The 15,917-nt window shown below is 37.6% G+C and overlaps 1 protein-coding gene across 12 annotated transcripts in view; it reads right to left on the bottom strand.

Moving 5' to 3' along the window:
- SYNE2 (spectrin repeat containing nuclear envelope protein 2) overlaps window positions 1-15,917 on the bottom strand; it is a 330,781-nt gene that overhangs the window by 141,198 nt on the left and 173,666 nt on the right. For all 12 annotated transcript variants that reach the window (XM_004738910.3, XM_004738907.3, XM_045070315.1 and 9 more), the window contains 6 exons: window positions 9,982-10,137; window positions 8,840-9,105; window positions 5,457-7,566; window positions 3,311-3,633; window positions 1,480-1,624; window positions 178-396 (listed from right to left, as the gene is read on the bottom strand). In XM_004738910.3, coding sequence (XP_004738967.1) covers window positions 178-396; window positions 1,480-1,624; window positions 3,311-3,633; window positions 5,457-7,566; window positions 8,840-9,105; window positions 9,982-10,137 — 3,219 coding nt within the window. The remainder of the gene's footprint in view (window positions 1-177; window positions 397-1,479; window positions 1,625-3,310; window positions 3,634-5,456; window positions 7,567-8,839; window positions 9,106-9,981; window positions 10,138-15,917) is intronic.

The raw sequence follows: 15,917 nt of genomic DNA, 5'->3' as shown, positions 1-15,917 counted from the left end.
GGAGATTATTTTAGTAGGACCTGACCTCTATAACAACTATGTGTTACGTATATGAGATATAAACAAATCCTACCAGTTGAGGAATTGTTTTATATAAAAACGAAATGAAAGTAACAAAACAATTTAAAGTGACATTTACTAGGAAACTCGCTTGATTGTTGGAAATGAAGCACTTACTTCTTCACTGACAAATTTCCACTCCCACTTCAGTTCTTCGCACCATATCTCCCATTCTTTGGTGGCTTCCAGCAAATTTAACCATTTGTCCCACAAATCTGTCGTGGTTCTGAGCAAACACATGTCATCACTGTCTGTGCACGCGGGTCTCAGGTGTCTGAGGACCTGCCGTAGTTTCATTAATTCTTCTTTGGTTGATAGGAGCTTTGACCCCAAAGCCTTAGGAAAGAAAAGGAATAGGAGGAATAGAATGTCTGTTAATTTTTCAGAGACTTATAAACTTCTAAAGATCTTGAACTACTGATGATTTTAAATCATCCAGTAAGTATTCCATGATCCATTTTTCAGTCCTCTTAGAAGTCAATCTGAGAGAGAATTACCTACGTATAATTGTGTTGCCCATGAAATTTGGAACTATGGTTGACAAAAATGACCCATAAAACAATTCTTTGGAGTAAGAAAGTGTTCTGAAAGGTGAACATCCTAAAAGTTCATGGTTATTTTAATATCAGTCTCATTATTTCACTAAGTTGTTAATTTGCACTATACTTATCAACCACCAACTCATTATTTAGGGGTTTTGTTTTTGTTTGTTTGGGGACAGATGTTAAGCATAGGTAATTTAGAACGTTTTCATTCAAATCCTAATAACATAATGCCATAGATTCTAACAGATAAAAATAAACAAATACAAAAATTGCATAGTAAGAATAAGAAGTCGCCAGAGTTTAGCCTTATGATAGTTGCATTCAATTCTCTGTAACTGATCCAACAACATCCAATAAAATAACATGAAAGGTGAAGCTTTAGGAAAAGTGATCACTGGGGCACATGAGTAGCTCAGTCAATTGAGCATCTCCTCTTGATTTCCACTCACGTCTTGGTAGCACGGTCCTGAGATCGAACCCTGCCACGGGCTTCCACTCAGCAGGCGTCTGCTTGAGCATCTGTCCCTCGGCCTACCCTCCCACTCACTCACCCACGCTCTTACACACACTCTCCCTCTCTCTCTCAAATAAATAAATAACTTTTTTAAAAAAGGAAGAAAGAAAGCAAAAGAGTGATCACTAAGAACAGGTTACTACTGGTTTGTGACAGTCCCGTGAATCCGAATGATGAACTCTCTTGGAACCACTGTTTCATGTTTCCCCTGGTGTGCGGTTTGGGGTATTTTCTTGAGTGTACAACTCAGGTTGAAGATTTCCGTGGGTCACAACAGAGCCACATGCCCTGCTGCTGCCACTTGCTCCTTCTGCCAATTTTCTGCATACAGTCTTATTAGAGATGTGCAAATACTATTACCTTGCTCTGTTCCAAGCGCTCTAAAGCTTCTTTGTAAGATGCTGGCAACGGAAACACAGACTGCCTAAGAACTGCCTCCATTTGGTTTAGGTCACTGCAAATTTTCTCTTTAATTCTTCTGTAGCATTTGTAATTCTCAAGACACCTGTGAAGCACAGTTAAGGGGGAAAAAAGTGATATTAAATTTTATTTAGTACAATAAATTCTGGACTTCCCAGAATGAATTCTGAACACTTAATAAAAAACAGAAAGAAATTCTTGTTTTGCTATTCAGTGTTTTTTCAACAAATTTTTATTGACTGACTGCTTCTCACAGGGACCTGCATAAGACTTTTAACACAAACTTAACAGTGAGATAAGAGTATTCACTTAAGCTGTAGGGGCACCTATGTGGCTTCATGGGTTAAGCATCTGCCATTGGCTCGGGTCAAGATCCTAGGGTCTTGAGATCGAGTCCTGTGTGGGGTTCCCTGCTCAGTGGGGAGTCTGCTTCTCCTTCTCCCTGCTTGTGCTCTCTCACTCTCAAATAAATGAAAAAAAATCTTAAAAATAAAAAAGCCTAAACTGTACAACTGCATTCTTTAACACTGCTAATGAAGTATAAATTCTTCACTGAAATTCTTGTAGTGAACCATTAATCCAACTTCCACAATTTAACTTGAGGAATTAGTCCTCAAAGTAGGAATTTATCCTAAACCTGATAAAACCTCTGCACAGTAAAATCTTTTTATTTATTAAACTATTAATTAAAATGGCAAATATTGGAATATACTTTCATATATAACAAAAGGCATGGTTAAGTAAATTACAACAATCCATTTTATAAAATATTTTATAGCAAATATAGTCACTTTATGAAGTTTTACTACAAAAAGGAAAAGAGCACATAGAGCAGCATATTTTTACAGAGCATAATGTTGTGCTATATTTAAAAACACTATGATGGGGCGCCTGGGTGGCTCAGTGAGTTAAAGCCTCTGCTTTCGGCTCAGGTCATGATCCCAGGGTCCTGGACTATAAATAAGTAAAATCATATGGAATTTAAAATGTAAGGTGTACACACCAGTTAGCCCCACAATCACAATCCTTGGTATATATTCCAGGGAAGCTCTTGAATTTTAAAATGTTCCTATTGGCACCATTTGTAAATGCAGACTAGAAAAACCCAAATGTCTATCAAATAGCTAAGTGACTGAATTTTGCTATAGACAAGAACGTGAATAAACTTCAGCATCATAATGATGAATTTGAAAAAATGAAGTGACAGAAGAATACACATACATGAATATGGAGGACAAACACATAGTAAAAATATTTTAAAAAGGAAGAAAAATAGTAAATAAAAAATTGGACATAATGGTTAATTCTGAGAAGAGGAAAGGACCACACAAGAAAATTCAAAAGTCATGATGTTTACCTTTGAACTTTTGGGTACAAAGCTCTTTGTTTGATCACTATTCTTTATATCATATGCAGACTTTTATAAACATTCTGTTGTACATAATATTAAATACAAGTAAAATAAATATAATATTTGCTATGGTCTTCTGCAGATAATGATTTTTAAATGTTTCCATAGTTTCCAAGTTAAGTCCTTATTTTTATTTTATTTTAGATTTTATTTATTTGAGAGAGAGGGGGAGGATCAGAGGGAGAAGCACGATCCAGGACTCGATCCTGGAACCCCAGGATCATGACCTGAACCAAAGGCAGTCATCCAACCAACTGAGCCACCCAGGCACCCCCCAAATTATCTCTAATGCGTACATGCTAATTTAAAAAAAATCTCAATTTTCTTCTTGAAGGATCCCCTTCAGGAAGAAGTACCTACCGTTCAAGTTCCCTTTCCTTTACTTTGGCTGCCTCCGTCATGGCGGAATCCTTAGAAAGTAATTCCTGCATAGTACTCTGGAGTTGTTGTTGGGCTTCAGGGCTGGATGTAGTCCCCAGCTTCTCAGTGAGGTCCTGGATGTCTGCGATTGTGGATTGCAATTCCTCTTGTTTCCAGCCAGGCATCTCCAGTGGTGCTTTTGGATTATCAAGATCTACTTTATGGGATGCAACAATGGCTTCACGGGCAGTCAAGATCCCCTTCGCCCTGATGACTGCCTCATTATAGTGTGTTATACTTTCACAAGCATCATTCAAAACATCCTGGTGAATAGGAGATTAAATGTTGCAACAAAGCTGTCAAACTTTGAGGATTTTTATCTTTCTTGAGTTTTTATAGGCATTCATAATATGTCTGGGTCTTATAAGGGTTAGCATCTCCTACTTTTAGTTTGATAATATTAGACTAGTATTTTTGCTTGCATAAAGAAAAAATATTTCTAGATTTGCTAAGAAATCTGTCCTAAATTCAAAAATACATCTCATGAATCATGTCTGACAATATATATCCCTGTCCTAGAACTCTTATATTACACAATGAATTAAATAAAACAACGGGATATATTTAATATATATAACTTTAACAAATGTTGTTGGGAGGGGGAATTAAAGCAAACACACAAAAAAACCCCCCAGATTTCTTGTGTTTTTTATTTTTAGTTTTTTAAAACTGTATTTATTTATTTTAAGTAATCTCTATACCCAACATGGGACTCAAACTCACAACCCTAAGATCACAACCTGTGCTAAGATCAGGAGTCGGATGTTTAACCAACAAAACCACCCAGGTGCCCCACCCATCTTGTGTTTTTAAATAAATGGCTCTACCACTAACTTTACTTTTGAGCACATTCCCTAATGTCTCAGACTTTAGCCTTCTCAAGGAAATAACAAGTAGCCAAAATAGATAACTTTGAAGTTCCCTTCCAGTTTGGCTCTGATCTATTATTCTGGAGATTTACATCATCGTTCCTGGAATCTATATTAAAATCAAGTAGAGATGTACTGACTTTACTCAACATTTGTTAAGTACTAATTTAAAGAACATTAAGATTCATACTATGACTTGACTTTATAGCACTTAAGCCTATCAAAATATTATCAAATAATTCTTTGGATTTCCCCATTCTATAAATTTCATGCAACAATTCTGAAAACACAGTGAAGGGCATTATACTAAGTACGAGTGTTCCAATAATGCCTACGCTGTCTATCTTATTATTGTGGAAAAGGAGGGAATTTGTTGGACTCGTTCTATAACAGAGGTCAGCAAACTTTTCCAGTAAAGAGTCGGACTAAGTATTTTAGGCTTTACACGCCATCTGGGCTATCACAACTACTCAACCAGGCTGTTCTAGCAGGAAAGCAGCCATAGACATTCTCTAAAGAAATGAACACGGCAGTGATCCAATAAAACTTTATTTACAAAATCAAGCACTGTGGGCAGATTTGGCCCATGAGCCTTCATCTGGTGATCCCCCACTCTAAAATCAGATCTGGATGCAAATCCTCGTTCTGTTAGTGCTGCAAGAGCTGAGAAAATGTTGATACTCTGAACTTAAATTTCCTTATTTTAAAATGGGCCTATTAATAGCAACCACTTCACAGGGTTGCTGTGAGGATTAAAAACAAAGTATTGAGCACGGTGCCTAGACAATGAAAGTTCTAAATAGAAGGGGAGTTATTATACGTTCTTTTCACTACACCCTATTTCTTCTATTTTGCCCCGGTAGTTCTAACAAAACAAACAAAACCCAAATTTTGTCTGAGCTCAATAGAGGCTACAAGGGGTATAGAAATAAAGGTGTCACACTCCTCTTTCCCATCTATAAGGTACTGACTGTATTTAGATGTAAAATGAGTTGGGATCATAAGTTAGCCCGTTGCAAGTTTTTTTTTTTTCGTTGCAAGTTTTTAAAATGACTGTATTCCATGGGGAAATGTTCATGCAGAACCTGGAGCTTTTTTTTTTGAACCTGGAACTTCTTAAGAAGCATACTAACATACACACATACTAACTAGAGTAAAACGTAAAACCATGAAATAAAAAGAAATGCACTAACTACTGAATTAAGAAAAAAACTTACTGTGCGCATGTCAATGCTTGTATTAACCTGCGCGTGAAGATCTTCAATGTCCCGCAATTTTGTCTCCACATCACAAGCGTCAGAAGAATTTTCATCTCTTTGCTTCTCAGTAAGGGCCACGGCTTTCACGCCATCCACTTCGGCCTGAACTTGCTCGTGAAACACTTCACAATTCTCCTTTTCATTTTGAATATGTTCAATGTCCAAATTTAAAAGTAAAGGCTGCTCTAACTGAGCCTTTATCTGATTCAAAACATGTAAGGAATTTTCCAGTTTGTCCTGAAAATCCTTTTCATCCATTTCTTGTGGTTGGGATTTCAGGATTCCATTTTGGAGAATCTTGTGTATCCTGTCATTTTCTTCTGCATACAGCTTTATTTGGAGTATTTCTTTCTCTTTGAAAGAATCATCAAAGGCCTTACTTTCATTTAATTTCTTTATTATCTCTTGACACAAGCACATGGCTTTCTCAATTCTCCGCTTCAAAATTTGAGCACTGAGCAAACTGCTTTCTGGCGATGTAGGGGGCGTTCCTAATACGGCTTCCGCCCTTTTCTTAATTTGCAGATCCACAGCCCTCAATTTATTTAGTGATGCTTGGTATTTGCCATATTCTGCCATGAAGATGTCCAGCTGCTTGATTTTTTCTTCAAGTTCCTTCTCTTTTTCAAATACTAGGGCTTGTAACTGGTCGAGCTGGGAACAATCCCAGTTTAGTCCCATGGAATCGAACGCTTCTTTGAGTTTCAGCAGCCGCAGGATACCAGACTGAATACCGGTGATTCGGTCTTTAAGACCGTAGAGCTCCTCTTTAACATCTCCATTTATGTCTTGAGTTAGCAGCAGCTCGTTGCGCTGTATGTGGTCAACCTCCTTCTGAAGCACAGAGGCCTTTTCATGGAATTCTCTGTAAAAATCTCTCTTCTGTTCTACTTCATTCCATTTATTTTGAATGAATCTTTGCGTTCTGTTGGCTCTCGTCTTAAGATTTTTGAGCAGGTCGTCCAGAAATAATCTTTCGAACACACTTAGATCCTTACAGACAGGCGTTTGCTCCTGAAGGTGGGCTGCAATTATACCCTGGGCCTCCTGCAGTTCCTCCTGGGATCTCGTCAAAGTGGCCTGCTCCAGCTCTAGCTCAGCCTGTGTGGAGGCTGTTCTCACCTTGGGAATTATCAGCGCCTCATTTTCTTGAAGTGAGAGTTGCACCTTCTCTATGACTGCAATGAATCTGTTCCTTTCTTCCAGTTTAAATTCCAACTGCTGTGACCTTTCCGTCGATTTTAAAATTAGCATCTGGTACTGATTCTGTATGTCCTGTAGGATGTGATTTAAATCATTGCTCTCACCTGCCATAAGGTTGGGAATATTATTTTTGACCTCTTCAACCAATGACTCCATGGCCTGCTGCTTCTCCAGGATGCTGTCGTGGGTTACCTTGCATTTCCTAATCTGTGACAGAATGTCATCGGGGAGAAGGGAAATGGGGGGAGTGAGTTCACCTAGCAGATTCTTGACCCACAGCATCATCTCTTTCATCTTGTTCCTTATTTCGTACTTCTTGATCTGATTTTCCACCTGGGTGTTTAATGGCTCCGAGGCTTCTAATTGCTTCTGCAAGTTATCCACTGCACCTTCCAAAGTATTCTTTTCTTTTTCTCCCCAAATCCTCTTCATCTGAAATTCAGCTCGCCCCTTTAAAACAGAAAATTGATGCTTGATGATCTGGAGTTCAGTGGCCAAGGCAACCATGTGTGCGCACCCCGCTTCTTCTTCCGGAGAGTCCGGCCCAAACTGTAGGCACTGCTGCTGCTGCTGCTGCTGCTGCAGAGAAGAACCCAGGTCTTGGATCTCGCTCATGAGGAGTGTAAACTCCTCGTGCTCCACTGCTTGCTGAGAATACTTCTTCTGAGCCAGCTGTTTCACCTGCTCCCAGCTGTGTGCAAGTTGCTTGATCTGGCTTTCTAACAACTTCTTATCCATGTCGGTCAGACACTTTGATAAGTTTTCCCATTCGATTTTCATCTTGCTTAAAGAACCTTTCTCTTTTTCAACCGACGCCAGGAATTTTTTAATTTTGTCCAGATAGGTTGCACTGTCTAGGGGTCCCCTAGAAAGAGAAAAACAAACAGAGCTTGTTAATACTTACTACATACTAATATGAGGTTAGAGGTCACTAAAAGAAATGAATTCTTTGAATTCTCAGAAGAGACGATTAGGTCATCTCTAAGAGCACTCCGTCCTAAAAATAAAAATCAGAATCTAGTTTAGTGTGGCTCTTGATGAGCCTATGACAATGTAGAAAGCTCACCTGTAAGGTATGTTTCATAAAAATGGAGAACCACAGGAAAGGAGTGAAGAGGGGAGGGGAACAACGTAATGTAAAAGGACTCTGAACTGTGAAGGACTTGCGGAAGGCTGAGTCTAGGACTAAGAAATTACCACAAAATCCAACCAGATCACTATTCTTTTGCCAACAATAATGACTAAGAGGGTATAATCATCAGACTAGTGTTTTGAATATAAAACTGTTTCCTCAAAAGGAGATCACTGGAAGTAAACCACATTAAGGCAAAACTACAAAATCAGCCTTTTTATGGTGGGAAAGTATTTACACAGTAAGATTCTATCTACAACCATTTGCTATTATTTTCAAAGCCAAAAGGAGCATATATATATGCATATATATATATATATATATATCTCATTAGGATAGATATATATTCAGTATATATCTATCCTAATATATGTTCCAAACTGTTTAAGTCAATTATGCTGATATTCAGCAACTGCAAACATAGAATATTTCTTTCCACCCCCACAGTTTGGGATAAACTCTTGACAAAAAGAGTGCCGAATTCCATAGAATTTAAATCTATTTGGCAGAATTTCCTGAGAATTGCTTAACAAATTATTTGTGAAAGAATATGTACAATCAATACAAATCATATAAAATTTATTGCACAAAACGGACAGTTTTCTTCAATGGCTCCTATATGGAATTAATTTCATACTGTAGTATTAAAGTCATAATATCCCTTCACAGTATAAATTCTTAAAACTCGGGGCCTGTCTATGGTAGTGCAGCCTATGCTTGAATAAAAAGAATGCAAGTCCTCAATCCTTTTTTTTTTTTTAATATTTATTTTATTTTAGAGAGAGAGAGAGCACACGCATGGGATGGGCTTGGGGAAAGTAGGGGGTGAACAGGGGGCAGACGGTGAGAAATCCTGAAGCAGACACTGACTCCTTGCTGAGTGCAAAACCTGTTTGGGGCTGAATCCCCAGAACCCTGAGATCATGACCCGAGGAAAAACCAAGAGCTATACGCTAAACAAGGAAGCCACCCAGGCGCCCCACAAGTCCTAAATTCTTATACTTACACTTTTAGACTTTCCTTCTCTGTCAATAAGGCTTTCACTGAAGTTTCAACTGAAGCAAGGTGTTCCTGAAAATCATTAAGGAGATAATATTGGCTTTCTTTATTTTTCTTCGAAGTCCTAAGTGCCTGAAGCAGATGGTCCAAGTGGTGCACGGAATGTCCTGTGTTGTGAAGAACCAAGGCACTTGTTTCTGCTTTATCGAGACACTCAGTTTGTTCTGGTGGCTCAATGGCTGTTTTCTTTGCTTCCAACTGGGCATATAATTCCTAAAAACAAGTCAAGGAAATCAGTAAATGCATACTCACTCATTCACCTGTTAATATTTTTCTTTCCAATAACACGTTCTATCCCAAAAATGGGCTTTAAATATATCATTTGTACACACAGAAACTAAGGTACTGACATTTAAAAGTTTTTTCCACTAAACTCATGTTAAAATCTAGACTGAAACTCAGAATTGGTCTAGGATTTAATAGCAATTAGATCTCCCTATTGTGTTAAAAGGTTCTGCAATGTCTACAGGAAGATTTATCATATTTTTAGATTGTTCTAGATTTATATGCACTCCATTTATATGCATCCTTTATGTATATCTTATTTTTATTATTCACATACATCACCCCCTCTTTCCCATTTTAAATACATGTTTACAGTCATGTAAACTCAGCTAGAATTGTAGGGGTCATTTTTTAAAAAACATGGCCATGTATTGGACTTTTAAGATTACACAGCTATAAATATATAAATATATAAACATAGCTATGTAAGCACAGCTGTAAAATGAAGGAATACCCCATAATGCTGTTAATCAGGAAAAATAAACTTGTCAGAATCTGAAGAACACATCTGACAAGGAAGAGGAATGGTAAGTCAGAATTTCCAAATTCTGTTAACGAATAAGTAAGTTTTTAGGAACTTCATGAAAAAGACTAATGTTCATTAAACTCTTCCACTTTTTAAATGGAAAGATTTATACAACTTACTGATTAGTACATAATTATATAGTTACCAAATTGATCATCAGGCAAAGGTTAAATAAGACTTTTCATTCTGTGCAAGCAAGTTTCTGGTAATTAAAATATATTGTATTGCACTGGATAAATGATGCAATCATGTTGTCAGTGTTTTTCTTGTTTCCATACCTCTATCTCCTTTAATTGTTCATTTCTTAACATAACATCTAATTCTAAAGGTTGATTTTGCAGCTCATTGACTTTGTGCTCATCTTCAGTGTTTTTCATGCTTTCTTGAACATCCAGAGAAAGTTGTTTTGACAAAACCACTTCTACAGTTGAATTCTGAAAACATAAAAAGATTAATTGCTGAATAGTCTACCTTACAAATAAATAATTTTTCTTTCTCTTGGTGAAAACATTCCAGTTCCTTCTATTTACTTAAAGACTTTTCAAAAGTATCATTGGGCATTATCAAAGATGATTTTTCCATATAATATTTAATTGCCTTTATTGGTATCCCACCCAAAAAAAAAAAAAAAAAACCTTTTTGGCAAGACAGTATAGGATCTATGATTATGTTGCGAGGCATAATCTAGGTATAAGGAAAGAAAACAGATACAGAAAAAACAAAAGTTCCAAAGTTTATGCTTAGTATTCACTGCGATGCAGAGGACAGGGCAGATAAGAGGCGTTCAACGTTATTATTGGTAGTTTAAAATAGCAAGTGGACAGATGGCAGAAACACCAAGATTTCATGGTATTAAGAATGAATTACGCCTTACACCAATTCATAGGAAGAACTCCAAGCTGGGTAAGGCAGGTTATACAGATAGTAATGTGATCTTTTCTGAAAGCCACAAGAACTTGACTTTCTCATAGGGTACATAGAGATGGTACCTGCATTCATGCAGGTTCATTCTTTGGACAAATATTTGTTGAGTACATGCATGAACCAGGTGCCATGTCCAAAATATTAAAAAAGATTTCTGTTATTTTGTGAAGGTATTAGTTTTTATTTTCCAGTTGCTACATAAATGAAATACCATTTGATTTTGTCAAATACTTTCATGTTAGTAACATCTATAGCAAGTCTGTGAATAAGACGTGTCCACCTCCCCCAACAAGGTAGAAACTGTTGTCCAAATGCTACGTGGATAGCACTGCAGACTGTTAACAGTAAGGGTAACTGGTTAAGAGATACATGCAAACTTTCCGTACCATCTCTGCAACTTTTCCAACAAGGTAAAGCTAACCTAAAGTTAAAAGATTATATAAATGAAACAGATGTACGGAGGTGTATGTGTCTGGAGCTTCACTGAAACTAACTGGTAAGAAAATTCAGCTGACCAGTGTTAACTGATTTCAACATAGTTGGCACTTAGCACAAGTCACTTCTTTAAAAGGCTACAAAGGATTAAAATGATCTTATACATTTCCTCCATTCCCAACAATTTATTCATGCAAAACTATAGCTAAAAACCTACAGGAAGACAGCATCTCAGGAGGAAGGATCCAGGAAGAGAGCAAGAGGGGGTCACACCATAGGCTCCAGCAGACTATGGGGGCTCCTTGCCAGGAGCCACAATCACTGGAGGTGGACACGTGCCTCCCACTTGACTTGATGGTTATTGTTCCTTATAGTAACCCCCCCCCCCCATCCACCTACAGAATAAGAAAGAGTGCCTGAGGTAAAGGCTGGGGCATTAGACCCTAGGAAGACTTTACTTAGGATTAATCATCTACTAAGAATTCAGAGCCCCTGGTCTATCTTACCTCATAAACCACTGACTTGAGGACTAGCAACAATTTGCCACTTGTAATCTGCCTTTCCTGGTCAGAGAGAGCATTCTGAAAACTTGAAATCACCCCCAAACACCACTTGTTTACCACCTCCAAAAGCCATGTGTCTACCTTGGCAGAAAACCCAACAGAGTCCCTCAAATGAACATTTCAAATTTAAAAGGTAACATTCCCTTGCACATGCCAGAAAGGCTGGAACACAGACTCTAGGTCCTGACTGGCTCCTGGAAAGATTCTTTTGAAACCAGTTATCCTCTGTTCAGCACTCTTGACTCTGTTTTATTTTGATTTTGCAGTCTCATTTGAACGATTTTATTTTAAATATATGATATTTCAAACATAGTTAGAAGAACAAAATAAAATCTACAGTCATTAACCACGATACAGATTTAAGTAATATAATTTTCCAAATCACAAATACAATTTAAAACTTGATCTTCATTATTCTTTCATCTCTTCCTCCTCAGAAATAACCACTACCCTAAAATATATGCATACATTTAAAAAAATATATTTATTTACTTAAGTAATCTCTTCTCCCAACATGGGGCTCAAACTCATGACCCTGAGATTAAGAGTCACACCCTTTTCTGACTGAGCTGCCCAAGCGCCCTACACATGCATTTTTATACTTTTATTACATATATTAGTATTCATACAGTATTGTTTAATATGTTTTAATTCTTATAAAACTGGAATCATGTATTATCATTTTATAACTTGTTTTCCTTCTTCCACTAGGCAGTATGTTTTGGGGTTTATTCATGGGAACAGATACAAATCTGGTACAGTCATTTTAGCTTTGTATACTGTTCTTCTGTCTGCATGAACACGTCTTATTTATCTATAGGCTTCTGTGAATGTAGTATTCCCAGTTGTTCTTATTAGAGATATTGGTCTGATAAACACCTTTGAATAGGCCCTTTTGCACATCTCTGTGAGTTTCTTTGGGATATTTTCTAGAACTAAAATTATTCCTTTTGATTATCAATATGTGTTGATTTGCTCTGAATTATAGTTTTTACTCCCATCAGCATGGTAAAAGAATTCAAAATTTTCCCTAATCCTCTCTGATATTTGGTGCTACCAATATATTGGATGTGAAATTGATACCATTGTTGTTTTACTGAATTTCTCCAGCTGCTAAAAGACTCAGCTACTCTCCTAGAAGAAAACATGGGCAGTAAGCTCTTTGACATAGGTCTTAGCAATATTTTTTTTGACCAGTCTCCTCAGGCAAAGGCAACAAAAACTAAAACAAATGGGACTACATCAAACTAAAAAGCTGTTGCACAGCTAATGAAATCATCAACAAGACAAAAAGGCAACCACTGAATGGGAGAAGATATTTGCAAGTCATATACCTGATAACGGATTAACAGCCAAAATATACATGGAACTTATACCATTTATTATTTAAAAAAAAAAAACCTGATTAAAAAATGGGCAGAGGACTTGAATGCATATTTTTTTTTCCTAAAGAAGACATACAGATGGCCAACAGGAAAATGAAAGAAATTCACCATCACTACTCATCGGGGAAATGCAAATCAAAATCAAAATCACCATATTAGGGGCGCCTGGGTGGCTCAGTAGATTAAAGTCTCTGCCTTCAGCTCAGGTCATGATCCCAGGATCCTGGGATTAGGCCTGGCATCGGCATCATTGGCATTGGGCTCTCTGCCCGGCAGGGAGCCTGCTTCTTCCTCTCTCTGCCTGCCTCTCTGCCTACTTGTGATCTCTGTCTGTCAAATAAATAAATAAAATCTCTAAAAAAAAAAAAAAAATCACCATACTACTCGGCCATCAAAAAAACCGAAATCTTTGCAATGATGTGGATGGAACTAGAGATGGTATTGTGCTAAGTGGAATAAGTCGATCAGAGAAAGACAATTATCATAGGATTTCACTCATATGTGGAATTTAAGAAGCAAAACAGAGGATTATAGGGGAAGGGAGGGAAACATAAAAAAAGATGAAATCAGAGAGGGAGATACACCATAAGAGACTCTAGGAAACAAACAGGGTTGCTGGAGGGGAAGTGGGTGGCAGGAAGAGGTAATTGGGTGAGGGGCATTAAGAAGCGCACGTGATATGAATCACTGAACTCTAACTCTGGAACTAAGAATACACTATATGTTAATTAATTGAATTTAAATAAAAGTTAATTTTTTAAAAAACCACCATGAGAGGGGTGCCTGGGTGGCTCAGAGGGTTGAGTCTCTGCCTTGGGCTCAGGTCATGGTCTCAGGGCCCTGGGATTGACCCCGCATCAGGCTCTCTGCTCAGCAGGGAGCCTGCTTTCCCCCCCTTTCTCTGCCTGCCTCTCTGCCTACTTGTAATCTCTGCCTGTCAAATAAATAAATAAAATCTTTAAAAGGAAAAAAAACACCATGAGATATCACCTTACACCTGGCAGACCGGCTATTACCAAAAAGGCAAAAAATAACAAGTGTCGGTGAGAATGTGGAGAAAAGGGAACGCTCATACACTACTGACAGGAATGTAAACTGGCTTAGCCCCTACAGAAAACATTATGAGTGTTCCTCAAAAAAATAAAAGTAAAAATACTATACAACCCAACAATTCCACTTTCGCGTATTTATCCAAAGAAAACAAAGGCACCAATTTGATGATACAGTCTCCCTACGCTCATTACAGTGTTATTTACAACAGCCAAGATATGGTAGCCACCCGGAAGTGTCCCTCAGTAGATAAACGGATAAAGAAAGTGTAGCGTATATATACAATGGAATATTGCTCAGTCGTAAGAAAGAATAAAATCTTGCCATTTTTGACAACATGGGTGGACTTGAGGGTATTACGCTAAGTGAAACAAGTCAGACAGATAAAGCAAATACTGTATCACTTCACTCATACATGGAATCTAAAAGAACAAAACAGAGGGGTACCTTTGTGGCTCTGTTTATAGAGCATGCGACTTTCGATTTGGGGTTGAGTGTTAAGCCCCACGCTGGGCACAGAACTTACTTAATTTTGAAAGGGGGGGCAAAAATTTTAAAAACCAAGGGAATCTGTGTGGCTCAGTCAGTTAAGCGTCTGCCTTTGGCTCAGGTTGTGATCTTGGGGTACTGGGTTGAGGCCAGTAATAGGCTCCCTGCTCAGCAGGGAGTCTGCTTCTCCCTTTTCCTCTGCTTCCCTCCTCCCCCCATTCATGCTCTCTCTCTCTCTCTCTCTCACTATGTCTCTCTCAAGTGGACAGATAAAATCTTTAAAAACAAAACAACAAAGAGACTCATAGATACTGCTTGTTACCAGAGTCAGGAGGGCTTGGGGGGTTGGGTGAAAGAGATAAAGGGGATTAAGAGGTACTAATTTCCAGTTATAAAATAAGTAAGTCATGGGGATGTAATGTACAGTATATAGAACATAGTCAGTAATATTGTAACAACTTTGTATGGTGAGAGATGATAACCAGACTTATCCTGGGAATCATTTCATAATGTATAAAAATATCAAATCATAATAATGTACACATAAAACTAAAGGGATATTGTATGCCAATTATACTTGAAGAAAAAAAAAGACTGAGCTACTCTCATGTTCATTGGCCATATGACCTTTTATGAATTACTTTTGCATATCTGCTATCTATTTTTTACTGGGATGATTTGTGATTTTGGTGTTTATTTTTATATTCTGGATACTTATCTCCTAATAGTTTTGTTCACTGCAATTATTATCTTCCAGTAGATTGCCTTTAAACTTTATATGTGATTTCTTTGTTGAACAAGAGTTTAATGTTTTTGTGTTTTTTTAAAATATATTTTTTTAAAGATTAATTTACTTATTTGACACAGAGAGAAAGCCCATGAGAGAGGGAACACAAGCAGGGGGAGTGGGAGAGGGAGAAGCAGGCTTCCCATTGAGCAGGGAGCCTTATGTGGGGCTTGATTCCAGTACCCTGGGATCAAGACCTGAGCCGAAGGCAGACACTTAACAGATTGAGTCACACAAGTGCCTGAGTTTAATGTTTTAATGCAGTCACCTGCATCAGTCATTTCCTATTTTGGATTCTGTTTTCAGAGTTTGCTTAAGAATGTCTTCTACTCTGAGAACATAAAAATATTCTTTATATTTTCTTGCAAAGGCTTTAACATTTTTTTTTTCACATTTAAGTTCTGTAATGTGTTCCTGGGTGAGTTTTTTGATAAATTCAGTCTTTGTCAGAAAAATTCAAGTATTTTGCCTCACTCCAGAATGATAGTTCAACTGGGTATCAAAGTGCAGGCTAATAACTGTCTTTCTCCCAGCTCTGTGCAGATGCTATTCCTGGCTTTCGGTATTGAAAAATTTATTGT

The sequence above is a fragment of the Mustela putorius genome, unplaced genomic scaffold (genome assembly GCF_011764305.1).
Source record: "Mustela putorius furo isolate JIRA1106 unplaced genomic scaffold, ASM1176430v1.1 tig00000129_pilon_pilon_pilon, whole genome shotgun sequence".
Taxonomy (NCBI): domain Eukaryota; kingdom Metazoa; phylum Chordata; class Mammalia; order Carnivora; family Mustelidae; genus Mustela; species Mustela putorius.
Note: the sequence above shows the minus strand (reverse complement) of the source record. Positions and strands in the feature narration are given on the sequence as shown.